Here is a 17,140-nt window from a genome sequence, read left to right on the forward strand (position 1 = left end):
CAAAATGTAATAAAAATAATTTGAAAACGATATGGACACATCAGCTTTATGTAAGTTCTATAATATTTTGCAACACATGTTGCTTAGCCACTTCTCAATTTTCATCTGTGTCTATTTAGCTGTCATCACAGAATTTGTTTTTCATTTAAACAGTGATATACAACACTAAGTATGGAAACATGTACCTGAATATAAACCACCTGAAGAATGGCGCAAGCTGGAAACTCATCATGTGTTAAATAATATGACAAAATGTGACTGGGAGCTTTATTATTCTACACCCTATAAGGGAACAGTGACGGAGTTCAGCTGAATCCTTCATTGATAAAACGCTTAGAGTTTCTAACTATTTTTAAGGTTTCCATCGTTGATTGGGCTACTTAGAACGCAGTCGTTTGGTTAATTAGGGAAAGGTTTTAACACAGACTGCAGTTAAACCGTCTTCTGTTACATTCAAACTAAAACCGTAATTTGAGTAACAAAAACGTAAGTAATTGATCATTTTAATATTTTAAACTATTCTATTTTACAAAGACTATCCGGCTGGATAATGGTAATTGTTCTGCTCACCCTGTCGTGATAGAAGAGCGAGTGAATGTACAGTAGACATAAAAAAAGAAAAAAAAGTGGTTGGTAAAACGAGTAGCAAAGCTCTTGTTAGAGTGCACTCTCATTGTTCACTACATGCTTAGTTACATAATACACCTCTAAAGAAATTTCTGCAGATTATGAGATTTCAGATTAGGAAACACATGTACACTATTCTTTAAAGAAGAGAAACAGGAAGGCCTCACTAAGAACGGCTAGAAATAAATAGAGAAAGTATAATTAAGCTTCGTGTACCTTGAAAAAGATTTTAAACTAAAGGAGTGTTTTTCTTTCCTACTACGACATAAGTCAAACAGGTTGGAATGCACTTGGAATAATGACATGAAATTTATATTAATTTTCATTGAACTCTTTGGTATGATTGACATATCGCTGCATAAAAGAAATAACCATAGAATAATAGACTAAGCCGGCAGGTAGCTCAGCGTGTTCGGTCAGAGGGTTAGCTGCCTTCTGTAATAAAAAACAACGAAATTAATCGGATGTCTTACGACGTCCGCCCCGAGCAAATGCAACGAACAAAACCGAACAAAATAATGAGATTAAAAAAAAATGTGGTCAGCGCGACAGAATGTCAATCCTAAGGGCCCGAGTTCGATTCCCGGTTGGGTCGGAGATTTTTCTCCGCTCAGAGACTGGGTGTTGTGTTGTCCTAATCATCATCATTTCATCTCCATCGACGCGCAAGTGCCGAGGTGGCGTCAAATCGAAAGACCTGCACCAGGCGAACGGTCTACCCGACGGGAGGCCCTAGTCACACGACATTTTTTTCTATAGCTTTGAGGTTCTCATGATACTGGTTAGACTCTTCTCATCACCCACATTGGTTATCCCCATGTAATCTGCACCGGAGACAGTGTGTGAGAAGTGACAGACTCGTTTTGTTTACAGCCTGAACACAATTCGGTTGTGGCTGCCGCAGATCTTCGCAACCATGGAAGAGTTCCTGTACATCCATCAGACGGCGGAGGGTGTAGGTATGGGCTCGCTTACAGTCAACGACAGCGTCAACTCGGTGTACCTGTGCGACATGCTCACGTACCAGTCCTCACAGAAGGCAGACAACTCGTCGCTCGTCAGCATGCTGGTGAACCTCGTCGATGGCGACATTCTCAATGCTACGCAGGCCGTCGCCTCTGAGATACCATGTCTACCTGTAAGTTACGCAAAAATACGAAACACTGGTGCATGCTGACGCTGGGGTTTGTTCGTAGTGGTTTTGCATTTTCTGTAACTAAGTTGTGCTCATCATATGGCTCGGGTAGATTCATTCTACATTTGTAATCTCCTAGACTTTCCTCGCGACTCATTGCCATCTCGTTCAGATCGGGTGTTCTGCCAGTGGTCCTCGTCTTCTCAATACGATATCTCGATGCCGTGACGTCTTCATCATGTGTTCCCTGAGACTGACAGCGAGACTTAGGGAACACATGATGAAGTCGTGGAGTTGCGGTAGAGATGTCGTGTTGGGAAGTCTCGGACCACTGGCAGAACACCCCATCTCAGCGAGATCAATCTATACTTACTGAAGTACACGGTGCAAGTATCGTGCAATGGAAAAAGGGCAAATGTTACAGACATCTTGTACATTAACAGGAAATCATATTGTAGAATAAAAACAGCGATTCTCGTAGATTAAAGCTCTGAGCTAGGTCGAGAGCCATTCTAACGTAAGTGAAGGGTTCAAGTTTATGGAACGCAAAAAGGAATGGCCCAGGTATGAGCCTCCGTCGTTTTAATATATTGGAAAATTTCGCCACACTGTCAAGTCTTCGGCAGAGCGAATTACTCGTTCTGGAAGATAAAGTACTATAAAAACCAGAATAAAAAGTTCTTTTTTATAATTGGCTCTGAGCACAATGGGACTTAACATCTGAGGTCATCAGTCCCCTAGAACTTAGAACTACTTAAACCTAACTAACCTAAGGACATCACACACATTCATGCCCGAGGCAGGATTCGAACCTGCGACCGTAGCGGTCGCGCGGTTCCAGACTGACGAGCCTAGAACCGCTCGGCCACACCGGCCGGCAAAAACTTCTTAAGCGCATGCAAGATGGCCATTCGGAGGTCTTCACATGGGAAACGCAATTTTTTACGTCCTCAACGCATGAACTCAAACTTTTCGAAATCGCACTTACGGCTAGTACATGAACTCTGTAAGTAGTATCAGATTTATTTATGTACATTATTTGTTCATAATTTATTATAACCCACCCGGATAGCCATACTTGTTAGAATACAGCTCTCAGTATTCATGGGTGCGCGGCGGCCCCGAATTGAATCTGCCAGGGCTGGTGTGCCAGCCTGCCTGTATGTGGTTTTTAGACGGTTTCCTATATCCTATTAGATGTATACTGGGCTGTGACGCACGTTCCACTTCAGTTACACGATTTTCAAAGATTTGGAAAGCATTCTCTCGCTTTCACATGGATTACACTAAATGCAAACTGATAGGGCAAATTCACAGATTCCGTTCTCGGGAGGAAGGAGAGGTGAAGTGGGGGGGAGGGGGGGGATGGAACTATGATGCAGGAGGGGTATTTGGGATCCTCTACCACTAACAATGTCAAAAATCTGATTACCATGCAGGTCCATGATGGTACAGGGTAAGGCCAGGAAAAAGAAGATTTCTTTTTTATTTAGTCCAACCAAATTAGGGTCTTAAGACCCTGTCTTACATCCCACTACGAACAACGCATTCCGAAAAGTATTTCAAAACTCTCTCAGATTCTACGGCTACTTCTGGTTTGATTGTGTACCTAGGCAGGAAAATGACTTCCCACAAAAATCCATTCTGACTGCGCAGCCAGAATGAAGACTATTGATTAGTTATGTAAATGTGAAAAATTATAGTGAGAACAACTATGACTACCAACAGAAATAATAATAGTAATAGGCATTAATAATAATAATAATAATAATAACAAGAGGACATTAAGAATAACAATAATATTGATTGTTTTAGCGCATTTGAAGCTGTATTTTGTGTTTTACACGAAGGTGGAGACAGAGAAAAGTAATTTCGTAATACCAACAGTGAAATAACAAAACAATTAATTTAGTAGAAAATGAAAATTATCGTTATCGCTCTCCACCGCTGTGACTGTGAGCACAGCTGAAATTGTATACACAAATCCAGCTCCTGATGTACAAGAAACAGCCGTAGTAAAAGAGCTGCATAAAATGAACAGTCTGAATCTTGAAGTATGAATGTATGAATACAGTTACAACACCATCGGTGGGTAGGAGGGAAGTTAACACTCTCTGAGTCAGCTCACAGCTCGGCGGAGAGATGAAAGCGGAAACAGGTGACTTACAGGAGAGGTAGCCGAAGTCAGAACGCACACGGCATTGTCACTCCTGGCCCTTACGAACGTATTTCGTAAGTGGTGTGGTGCGGTGAACCTGACATCTACTGTAGGGGTGGTTCTAGCCTCGCCCGGATTTGCGTCTCCTGTGATGTTGCTTGGACGTTCAGTATCTTTGCGAAGGTCGACCTCGGTGCGAGATCATTGACTATCGACAAAACCGCGTTTAGTATCTTCAGAAACGGAAGGGGGTATGAAGGATGACATGATTCTACTGACAATTTCAATGGCTGTACGAAAGGACAACCTTTATGTAGAAGACTGTAGATAAAGAGGAGCGAAAAGTCGTTGTGGTTGACTAGCGTGAGTGGTAGACAAATATATGGAATGTTACAGAAGGTGAATCACTAGCTGTCTTTTGAAGTTTGAACGGAGCTTAATTTATATGATATTTCGAAGAACACTGTTTAAGAGTTGGCTAGCTGATAATGAAAATGATTTTAAGAAGATGGTGTTTTTTAATGGCAAAGAAAGTATTTTACTTTCTTGAAAACGAGTATATCTGATTTGTTCTTCAGATAGTAGACTTAGAACTGAAGGTAAACATGTGCCGCCTATTCTTACACATTTGTACTTCTCGCCATTTGAGGGCTATATTTGAGTTGTGCTGCTGTGATAAGTCAAGCGAGAGGTCACCAACAGAGCGCGGAAAGCATTGTAGGCAGGACTCTGGTCGGCGATAGGTGAGGTGCAACCAGTTGACTGTGGGGATATTCGAGAGATAGTATACGGACGCTGGGCAAGCTGAATGGTGCTGTGAAATCTGACACACGGCGTGGAGGCAGCTGAGTAGTTGACTGCGAACAGTCAGCAAGAGGTGAGGCCAGCTTTAACATGGGACATCATTGGTTCGCAACAGCTGACTGTGTTTACCTCCATTCTTCCAGAAAGTACGACAGCTGCAAGCTATGAAGGAATTGTGGAAGAGAGGCAAGCAGAACATGAGGGCGGTTTGTGCCGTTGAATGGTATTCTTAGTAGCTTTTGTACAGACATCTGCGATTTTTCAAAATAAAGTGGGACAGTTGTTGTGCCTGCATTGGTAAAACAGTTACTTACATTATTATACTTGAAGAGGCAGTTTTATTCTGATTGTATTATATTTATAATTCATTTGAAAATCATGCTGAGGCCGTGGTGTAAACCTATGGCATCTTAGTGATACGCTTTAATGAGTCTGTTGGCAGTCCATTTGCCTTCATAACTGGTTGTATGTTAGTTTATTGTGTCAGTGTAGACTTCGTTGCTGGTATGTGTTGTCTGTTTAGTGTGTGATTAAGGTGTTAGTTATAATTGGATACTGTTGTACTAGTGTTTTTGTTGCAGAATTAGTTTAATGTTTTCTTTGTATAATTAGTTTCAATGGCGTGAAGTAGTATGTCATGCGAATGGTATGTATACATATATCTTAGGTTTTCTCTTGCATGTTTTTTGGTGCCCCTTTAAAGTTTTAATTATTTTGTTACTGTGAAGTGAGTAATTGCTTTTATCAAATTGATGTTATTATATCAAAAGTTAACTAATTTGGTATATTGAGTAGAAGTTCACACCTTCTTTGTTTTGTACACGCCATTTTGCATTTAAGTTTTTGTTCACAAATGGAAGTACTTGGTTAAAAGCCCACGCTTACACAACCCCAGACAATCTGCCCTCCCACCGAAATCGGACTCCGCAAATAAGAGGGAGCACAATGTTTCAGAAGGCTATAGATCAAACCGGGAGTATGACAGTCTCAGTGTGTATAGCGATCATAACTGTTCGTCAGCAGGAGCGATATTGTTCGAATAGCAAATGAACAGAAATGTCTCTCACACACGCATTTATCCAGCTGGAGTAAGCTCTCATGCGAAATTTCTTTAAGAATAGGATCACCACAGTCATATATGGGGAATATAAGTGAGTCTACATTTTTTTTCAAGTTAGAGAGAAAATACTTTTTTACTTACAGTATCTGTAGTGAATAAAGAGGCACTGATACCTTGCAGATTGTAGTTGTGTTTCCACCCAAATATAACTGATGTAGGAAAAAAACAGTTGTTTCTCCGAATTTTAGCAGTAACAGTGGAAGAGACACCCTGTACTGAGGGTAATTAGTCTTTCGTAAGTAGCTAAGGTTGATCGCATTTTAAATGGCTTAAGGTTCAAACCAATGTTCAGCGTCCACACTGATAAGTAATTATGCATCCAGATGCTATATGGGCGTAGATATAACTGAAAATTATTAGCACAGAAATCATATTTGCAACGGGAGAGAATAGTCGCCAAATCACTAAAATGTAATGAGAAAATCAATGGGCCCAGCACTGATTCTTGAGGGACCCCTACTATTACATCCCTACATTCTAACCTTTCTTTTTTCCTTATCGAACATTACGTACTGCTAGCGAGATGTAATGTATGAGCAGAGCCATTGAAAGGGTGAAGAAAAATTTGACTTGCGAGTTTAGCAAGTAGAATGTCAGAATAGACATTGACGAAACCCTAAAAATAAATAAATAAAGCAAATAATAGTTGCGTGCCTCTATTGGCCCAACGCTTGTTTCAGTTCGTCAGTCATTTTTATAAGTGGAATCCCCCTTTGAAAAGAAAGGGATGTAGGAGGCGACCGTTTGAGCGAGTCACACTTGAATGCAGGATTCTGGTGTCAAAAGGCGGTTAATTATATAACATACAATTTATTTTACACAATAGGCTTACACAAGCTTACAACGATCTTTCAAAATTCTCACAAATAACTTGAGTCTTCTTCAAAACTTTAAAACAAATTTAATTTGCACTTGGCAGGTATCTCAATATCGTAAAATCTCTCTTCCAAAATTTTATTGAAAGTGGTATAACACGGCCAATCAATTTAACAGACAAGTTTGTCCTTGAAGGAAGCACCAATAACCTAGACCTCAGGCACTGCGGTTTCGTGAGCACCATTTGCTAGTAGACCCCCCAGTATTGAAAAACTTCTCTAAGGTCAACATCTTCAGTTACTTCCAGGTTGCAAGTATGATACAATTCAAAAACCAAGAAATCAACTCATTTATACCTCAAATTATTCTCTCGAGTGAACATTTAAGTTAGAACAACTTGAGGTCAACAAATAAAATTAATTTCGCCATCCTAGTGACCATACCACTCATACAATAGTGTTCTGGAGCTGCCCTGGAAATGAATCAATATGGTCATAGCCTCACGGGTTGTACGTTTGCACACCATCGCAGGCCCCGAATGCCGCCCACTCCTCCACAGCCTCTTCCAGTGTTACGTCAACGCTGATGTATAAACTTCTACAAATATGCATATTAAGGATCCTCCAAACGCTGCGGGGCCAGCTTAGAGGCATACAAACTTGCTAAGGTGAGTGCAACCGTGCACAGTATCAATTAGGGATGAAATGTCAACAACGTGTTTGGTTAAATGAAAATCTCAAGACGGCAACGTGGCACGTAATGACCCAACTGTCTCAACTAAACCCGCAAACCCTAAAGAACGAATTTCGCCTCCTCAGCAGATTCACCTCCTCAGCAGATGCACATGGGCACCAAATAATTCTGTCAAATGGTCCGACAGCTCAACATACAAAACACGCCACAACTTGAATGACACGTCCGCTCACCACAAAACAGCTCAAACACCAGCTCAGTCACAGTAGCTCGCATTGTACTCCTCTAGACACCAACATTTCCACCGGCTGGCGCGTCAGTCGAGTGTACTCTGCTCCGCTCTCTCTATAGGTGCCTCCTTTACAACTGTCACGGTGTCGTCCGCCCACTTCGTTCCCAATCAGCGCCCTCTCTCTTTCACTCCGAGACCTCCAAGAAAGACCACAAGTCAGCGATACAGGCTGCTTAAAATCTCGCCGCTCGCATAACCCCTCTGGACCGAGCGCATATTCTTTGGACGTACGATACATTTGAAAAAAAAAAAAAAAAAAAAAATCGATACGGGCGTATCAGTAAGAACAGTCGTTATTTTATGATTTTCCCGGAAACCTGACTGGTACTATTCTAAAAGTTTACTAGAGTTTAAGTAATTAGTAAGCTGATCTTCAACTACGTTCTGAAGACTTACAGATAATCCTAGTAAAACGGAAGGGCCTGTAATCGGAGGCTTATTTGCCAGATTGTCTTGGATAATGTTTGACGAGTTCCTACTTCCAGGCTGTTGGGAAGGTGCTGGAGCTAAGAGATAGCTCAAAAACATATGTTATTCTGGGCAGTAGTTTATCGACGAGGAATCTGATCATTTGCTCAATAATATTATCGCGTCCTGCAGTTGTCGAACATAGCTGTGGAATTGGTTGGTTGTGTTTGGGAGGAGACCCGACAGCGAGGTCATCGGTCTCATCGGTTTAGGGAAGGACGGGGAAGGAAGTCGGCCGTGCCCTTTTAAAGGAACCATCCCGGAATTTGCCTGGAGTGATTTAGGGAAATCACGGAAAACCTAAATCAGGATGGCCGGACGCGGGATTGAACCGTCGTCCTCCCGAATGCGAGTCCAGTGTGCTAGCCACTGCGCTAGCTGTGCAATTGGGATCCAGCCGTATTATCTAACAATTATGAGTTTTGCATTTGTCACAGACTCACTCGGTTGTCTAGCTGCTTATAGCAGAGATGATTATTAGGACGTACATTTTTGCTCTCAGTCCTACGAATACCTTTTATGGAGACGTGGCATTTTATAAATGTTGTTATCTGGGTAAGCTGTTGTGTCAAACTCCTAAGCATATCAATTTTAATAACATCGTAAATATCTGATGTAGTTACCTGATATATTATGCTAACCGTGCCTGTGTAACACATTTTAACGTATCTCAACTTTCAACACATGCCCATAATTAAAATCAACAAGCTGCGTCCAGAAATGTGTACATTAGCCATATATGTAACTTTCCGTCAATCAAACACTATGTCAAGGCGATTTAATTCAATAGCAACCCAATTTTCATTAAATATGACATTGCACTTGAAATATGGTCCCACAGTCAGAGCAGTGTCTCCGTATCTACCTTCCGAACACGTTACTAGCTTCACATCACTCATTTTTCGCACATTTTCCACATTTTTCTTTCAATCAAACACTTCTCATCATTAATATGGATCTACGGTGTATTTCAAGGAGTTTGGTAGAATGAAAATATCAGGCGAATTTTTCTTGGCGAAAAGATTATTGTTCAGAGAGTGGTAGCGAATATCGCATAATGTGGAAATCAGGTTCTTTGGAACGTGTGGCTTGTTGATGCTGCCAACTCTGAAGCGATGTTCAACAACTTGTAATAATTTTTTTATATCTACAACATGTTGCAATTTTACATCATTATATTTGAGCAACCCATCCCATGCTAATGAAGAAGAAGTCAGAGGATGGGCTGGATTCAGTTTGGTTAACGGAAATTTTGAAACTCATCAGGCAAAACAAGACATTTGTGTTCAAATATAAGACAAAATAATGTCCTAATACTCTGCATTCAAATAATGTCCACGCTTTGCATGCTCTTTAGTATTCCAAATCTTTGACTGTTGCTTCACCAGTCGACAAACTTTAGAATGCTGCAACTGGCGGCATCATTCATCCAATAGAGCTGATTCACCAGTTCGATACCCGTCTGGAAACACGATATTTTTAATTATAAAATTAGACTGCTAACTCTTGTTGTTTTCAAGTCGTCAGGTTTTAAAGTTGATGTAGTGTATAAATCGAAATTTATATTGTTATTCCAATATGATGAATGTAATGAATGTTTTGTACTTTCCCATGTTTGACGCAATGATAGAAACAATGCCTGCATTTATTTTCACTCACTGTTGTCAGTTTCTTCCAGTCATTCACATATGTTTTTAACTGTTAAATGAGCATTGTAGTTCGTCAGGTTTCGAAACACAACAGACAGCTCCACGTAATCTGCCTCAAAAATGACAATGACCTCTGTGTTTCACATCAGTTCACATGCAGCCTTCCTTGCAGATGTGACAAATTTCTGATGTTTAAAAGCTTCTTTCTCTTCCTGTTTTGCAAGTAATATTTTGCGTACAATGAGATACATCTGTCTGCTAAGCCATTCCAAGCAGTCAGCACCTTAGAACATCTTAAACTCTGACTATTCCTAACTATAACAACACTGCACCTATATGAGTGGGTCATGATACGAGTGGGTTATGATATTCTCATGTAGAGGTGGTGCCAACGTCTCCATCTGTGGCAGATGGTGGCAAGGAATGTCGCATGACGTTTTGTCAACAGAAAACACACACACACACACACATACACACACACACACACACACACACACACACACACGCGCGCGCGCGCTGTATCTCCCAATCAGAGTCCACTGCTTCACAAGCCATTAAAATGAAAAAGCCAATCTTAGCCTACTATTTTACAAGCCATTAAAACGAAACAGTTTGTCAGCATGTTCCCCAGAGTAGGCTATATTTTTCTCTGTATTTCCCACCTGGTAGCAAGTATAGTTCTATCTTTGTACTCCACTCGGTGAAGGCACAAAAAACTCTTAAATCAATTTCCACATCTACATATTCTGTATTGTTTATCAAGATACACATACACTGCCTATTGCCACTACATCTACATCTACATCCATATTTCGCAAGCCACCTGACGGTGTGTGGCGGACGGTACCTTGAGTACCTCTATCGGTTCTCCCTTCTATTCCAGTCTCGTATTGTTCGTGGAAAGAAGGATTGTCAGTATGCTTTAGTGTGGGCTCTAATCTCTCTGATTTTATCCCCATGGTCTCTTCGCGAGATATACGTAGGAGGGAGCAATATACTGATTGACTCTTCGGTGAAGGTATGTTCTCGAAACTTTAAGAAAAGCCCGTACCGAGCTACTGAGCGTCTCTCCTGCAGAGTCTTCCACTGGAGTTTATCTACCATCTCCGTAACGCTTTCGCGATTACTAAATGATCCTGTAACGAAGCGCGCTGGTCTCCGTTGGATCTTCTCTATCTCTTCTATCAACCCTATCTGGTACGGATCCCACACTGCTGAGCAGTATTCAAGCAGTGGGCGAACAAGCGTACTGTAACCTATTTCCTTTGTTTTCGGATTCCATTTCCTTAGGATTCTTCAATGAATCTTAGTCTGGCATCTGCTTTTCCGACGATCAACTTTATGTGATCATTCCATTTTAAATCACTCCTAATGCGTACTCCCAGGTAATTTATGGAATTAACTGCTTCCATTTGTTGACCTGCTATTTTGTAGCTAAATGATAAGGGATCTATCTTTCTATGTATTCGCAGCACGTTACACTTGTCTACATTGAGGTTCAATTGCCTTTCCCTGCACCATGCGTCAATTCGCTGCAGATCCTCCTGCACTTCAGTACAATTTTCCGTTGTTACAACCTCTCGATACACCACAGCATCATCTGCAAAAAGCCTCAGTGAACTTCTTATATCATCCTCAAGGTCATTTATGTATATTGTGAATAGCAACGGTCCTATGACACTCCCATGCCGTATACCTGAAATCACTCTTACTTCGGAAGACTTCTCTCCATTGAGAATGACATGCTGCGTTCTGTTATCTAGGAACTCTTCAATCCAATCACAAAATTGGTCTGATAGTCCATATGCCCTTACCTTGTTCATTAAACGACTGCGTAAGTCAGGAAACACGGCATCTACCTGTGAACACGTGTCTATGGCCCTCTGAGTCTCGTGGACGAATAGCGCGAGCTAGGTTTTACACGACCGTCTTTTTCGAAACCCATGCTGATTCCTACAGAGTAGATTTCTAGTCTCCAGAAAATTCATTATACTCGAACATAATACGTGTTCCAAAATTCTACAAATGATCGACGTTAGAGATATAGGTCTATAGTTCTGCACATTGTTCGACGTCTCTTCTTGAAAACGGGGATGACCTGTGCCCTTTTCCTATCCTTTGGAACGCTACGCTCTTCTAGACACCTACGGTACACCGCTGAGGGGGCAAGTGCCTTCGCGTACTCTGTGTAAAATCGAACTGGTATCCCGTCAGGTCCAGCGGCCTTTCTTCTTTTGAGCGGTTTTAATTGTTTCTCTATCCCTCTGTCGTCTATTTCGATATCTACCATTTTGTCATCTGTGCGACAATCTAGAGAAGGAACTACAGTGCAGTCTTCCTCTGTGAAACAGCTTTGGAAAAAGACATTTAGTATTTCGGCCTTTAGTCTGTCATCCTCTGTTTCAATACCATTTTGGTCACAGAGTGTCTGGACATTTTGTTTTGATCCACCTACCGCTTTGACATAAGACCAAAATTTCTTAGGATTTTCTGCCAAGTCAGTACATAGAACTTTACTTTTGAATTCATTGAACGCCTCTCGCATAGCTCTCCTCACACTACATTTCGCTTCGCGTAACTTTTGTTTGTCTGCAAGGCTTTGGCTATGTTTATGTTTGCTGTGAAGTTCCCTTTGCTTCCGCAGCAGTTTTCTAACTCGGTTGTTGTACCACGGTGGCTCTTTTCCATCTCTTACTATCTTGCTTGGCACATACTCATCTAACGCATATTGTACGATGGTTTTGAACTTTGTCCACTGATCCTCAACATTGTCTGTACTTGAGACAAAACTTTTGTGTTGAGCCGTCAGGTACTCTGTAATCTGCTTTTTGTCACTTTTGCTAAACAGAAAAATCTTCTTACCTTTACTACTTAGAGGTTATTAGTTAAGTCTGTACCACACTAAGTGTGCAGTACAATGGTCCTTAAAATTAAATATTTCCACGTCTGAATTTTCTGTATTATCAAAATATACATGCCACTTCACTTGGCGTTAACAGTACTTCGACCAATGTACTCCATTTGGTGCAAGGAACAGTGGACCCTCAAATTATACATGTCACCACCTAAATTGCCAGTATTATTTATCGAAATATATGTGGCTCAATTATTAGCACTACTGCTCTGTATTGACGGTTATAGTGCACATGACAAAATAGTAAAGTTCAATCTTTGTACCCATCTCGGTGCAAGGCACAAATGATCCCCAAATTAATTTTATCCACATCTAAATTTTCAGAACACATGTGGCTCACTTAATGACCTAATTTAAAGGTTATGACAAACCTGACTAAACTGTAAACTCAGATATTTTTATCCCTTTTGGTGCAAGACAGAAACGACAACCAATTAAATATATCTACAGCTAAAAGCAGATGGGATCCCAGATCAATTATTTCCACATTCAGATTGCACGTGTTATTTACCAAAGCACAGCTGTTTCATATGTTGAATCTGCTGATCTAACTTACAGGCTAAGGTGCAGTTGGTAACAACTGAAGTTCGATCTAGGTAGCCCACTTGATGCAAGGCACAATAGACCCTCAAAATTAAATATTTCCAATTTTTTTGTCCGTATTATTTATCAGCTTACTGGGACTACTGATCTAACGTACAGGTTAAGCTGCAGTTGGTGTCGGCAGTACTATTTGTTGCAAGGCATGTTGGATATTCAAATGAAAAAATACTTCCACCTTTAATTTATCTGCATAATTTGTCAAAATGCAGGTGGCTGACTTATTGCCTATCTGTTGTACACAGTTTGTACATATTATTTGGCTTCGTAGTATACTAAATTACTTCTGAGAAGAAGTGAACAGTAGCTGATTATTTAGTTGTTTCTAGTAGTGCTCTTTATTTTTGGAATAAGAGTTAGCGTATTTTTTAGATCGTGTTGAGTGAGTTTATTCTTTGGTGTAGTTTTCCGCCGCGTAAGTCGCTAGTATCGGGTTATTTACATGATTCCATGAGAGTTGCCAGCAGCGAACATTGAATAGAGCTCCAGCCTCTTACCGGAAGGGAAGTCATCGGCGGCAGGAGCAGTTTTCCTGCTGTACACAGTTTGTGTACTCTCCCAAATTGCCCTTTACATACCTGCTGCCATCATGTGTCAGCTCCAAAGACACAAATCATACTCCCCCCTCCCACACACACACACACACACACACACACACACACACAATTCAGGAGAATTGACATGCGGTGGCACATATGTCGGTACATCTGCCAAGGAGTTATGTAATCCATGACACACGGATTCGCTGTTGTGTTGCTTTCCAAAGGTGAACCTGCACGCTATTAAGCAGTGGTCGCGATGTGCTGGCTCATCATTGTATGTTGTGTATGCATGCTTGTCTGTTATTTCCTGCGGAGTATGATCATGTGTGCTCACATCAAATGTCATATCGTACTTGAATGATGATATTTCAAAACAAAAGTCTGTCTGGTTACTCATAGCTAACACTGAGTTGTAGCACAGCTAGTTATAGTATAGCTAACACTGAGTTATAGTACTATGTTTGAACAAAGATGAGAAACTTAAGAGCAATGATAATAAACTTACTTTTGTCGCCAGATTTTATTTTTAACCTCTCCTGACGCGTTTTGAGTTCCCCATCATCAGATCAGTGGCGTAGGAAAACAATGTACGATGAAACAGAGAAATGTACATTACAATGAAGCAGTGAATCCGGTTAACATAAGCTTTACGCCGATAGACAACATCTTTGCATTTATGGTCATTCTACTGCAACATCACGCCCCAAACTGGCTTTGACAGTGGAAGATGTTATAAGGTAATCTATGCCACTAGGAGAAGGGGGGGGGGGGCGTTATTGACAATATCGTACTATTTTCTTTTGCGTGATGTTACACTTAAGTTTGTAGGAGGACAAGATCATTTACAACACACGTCTTATCCCACGAAAGCAGAATTTTAAGAAACGCAAAGGAAAGATGCTGACAGAGTAAAGGCGTTAAAATCTGAAATATATTACATGATAAATTCCAACAAAGACGAAAAGCTGCACAAGAAAACCTTTATTTGGTTCACTTTAACGGTTTCGGTAGTTTAAACTGTCATCTTCAGAAGTGAAATAGGCTGAAATCTTTGGTAAGCCAATGCCAAAATAAAAATCCGACGGTAGTGTCGTTTGCTACAGAATCAATAAAATAGAGTGACAGTGCGATGAGTAGCAAACGATAAACTGTCAAGTCTCAAATCGTACATAGTATATCCGACGAATATCAACGAACATACTGGTCACAACCATTTCTGTAACATCTTTAGCTGTTTGCATACGTATATGTGTTAATAATATTCTACATTTTGTAAGGAGCACAATTTGTTCAGTTTTGTTCGTTATATCTCTTTATCCATAGATAAATTTTCACAATGGGACGTCCATACTGACGGGTCTATTTCTTTCTAACGTTGTCAGTTTTCATTCAGTATCTTCAGAATCTGTGATAATTTGTCATTCGAAAGAGATTCTGAACCGTAACATCCTTTGGCGATAATAAGTACCAGTCGTTTGCCGCCAGCCGCTGTGGCCGAGCGGTTCAGTCCGGAACCGCGCTACTGCTACGGTCGCAGGTTCGAATCCTGCCTCGGGCATGGATGTGTGTGATGTCCTTAGGTTAGTTAGGTTTAAGTAGTTCTAAGTTCTAGGGGACTGATGACCTCAGAGGATAAGTCCCATAATGCTTAGAGCCTTTTGAATCATTTTTTTGTTGTTTGTAACAATGATATATTCCCTATTTGCACGAATGTACCGTGGTAGAGTATTTATGACAGCATGCAACGAATTCATTTGTAAATTCTGAAGAACAGCTACGAAATTGGACGACCAGCTTCTTCAGCAGAAATAATCCAAAAAGAATAATTTTATGTATGACACTGGTTCGGTTTATTTAACCATCTACAGTCAATGTTGAGATAAAAATATAAGTTTAGCGGTGAAGCTCCAACGTCAGTTTGTACTTACGGTTCATCAGTGGCGCTTGAGGAATAATTGATCTATGAATGAATTTCTGTACAGGTAAAAAGTAAAGTAGTATGGCATTAACAGCTGGGAGAACTCAAAGGACAGGTTTAACCGGGTGATTGGAAAGGTTTTTCCTATCCTTCACTCTTTCATGCACCTTGCCGTTGCGATGTATGAGAGCTGTGTATCTTTTGTGTGTAGGTGACTGTAATGGACGTGCATCTGTAGAGTCATATTCATGCTGGAGACGATGGGAGCAGGGAGAGTTTGAAACCTGGCGCCGGCACATAGCCTAATCCTCTCGGAGAGCACGAAGAGGGCCCCAGAGCTTAGCGTCCTCATCCAATAGACAGATCACCACCAACAGTGTCACATACTTTCACTTCAAGAGACACTGGGGGCAGGTTTGGAATTTAACCCAGGATATTAGCAAAGACTGGCGACCAGGAGCTTCACGCCACCACCCCTCCTCAACTCGCCGGTCACAAACCGGCAGCGGAAAATCAGTTAACACCAGGATTCGAATCGGCTTATCTGCGAGAATAACGCAACCACGTAGGGCGCGTTAGCGACCTCGGCTACGGAGGCTGGTTCTGCAGGATATATTTGGTATTACGAGGAAGGAGGCACGTCATTTTGTACACCACCTCAGACTCACCACACCCAGTAAAGTAGGTACTGTAATTTTTCAGACAGTGTCCAACAGCCGCTTGTATATCAACTCCATCATCGTGGGCGCGGTGTCGGCGCTGGGCTACAGCTGCGCGGGCCAGTTCGTCAACTGGCTGGGCTACCGGACTCTGATGAGTGAGTACGACACCGGCCAGCGCGAACGTTCAGACGTTCGCTCAGCCGGTGGTTTTTAGCCCTTAGCCACAGTTCTATGTTGTGGGATTAGACTGGGCTGAGATGCTGTGCGTGTCTCTTGCAGTGATTTGCTTCTTCTCAAGTGGAGCTTTCGGCATCGGCGTCCAGTGGTCGACCAACGCCGACCTGACGCTAGCCATGCTGTCGCTGTACCTGGCGCTCGTCGGCATCTGCTCCACCTGCATGATGGGCGTCGTCGTCACCATATTCCCCACTTCTCTAAGGTACGCCGTTGGTAACAGGAAGTAGAGAAGACCGACGACAGTGGCGTAATTTGTTAAAACGACTTTGCTATGTTCAAGTAAGCAGCAACACACTGAATCTAGACTAACGCCGTGGGATGTGGCGTGGGTGTTTAGGCCTTCGGAAGGAATGGGTTTAAAACCCTAACTTAGATTTTATATGGTTTCTCTAATCGCTAGAGGTGATAGCCGAAATGCTTACATTGAAGAGGCCACTGTCGAAAAATACTCCCTGTCCTTTAAATGAAAAGAGAAGATATAAAATACGTCAAATGAAGCGTGCAA

The 17,140-nt window shown here is 41.5% G+C and overlaps 1 protein-coding gene across 1 annotated transcript in view; it reads left to right on the forward strand.

Moving 5' to 3' along the window:
• The window catches only part of LOC124795430 (synaptic vesicle glycoprotein 2C-like), a 188,059-nt gene that overhangs the window by 138,753 nt on the left and 32,166 nt on the right, over positions 1-17,140 (forward strand). The window contains exons 8-10 of the mRNA XM_047259457.1: positions 1,501-1,765; positions 16,439-16,553; positions 16,678-16,837. Coding sequence (XP_047115413.1) covers positions 1,501-1,765; positions 16,439-16,553; positions 16,678-16,837 — 540 coding nt within the window. The remainder of the gene's footprint in view (positions 1-1,500; positions 1,766-16,438; positions 16,554-16,677; positions 16,838-17,140) is intronic.

Source organism: Schistocerca piceifrons, chromosome 4 (assembly GCF_021461385.2).
Source record: "Schistocerca piceifrons isolate TAMUIC-IGC-003096 chromosome 4, iqSchPice1.1, whole genome shotgun sequence".
In the NCBI taxonomy this organism is placed as follows: domain Eukaryota; kingdom Metazoa; phylum Arthropoda; class Insecta; order Orthoptera; family Acrididae; genus Schistocerca; species Schistocerca piceifrons.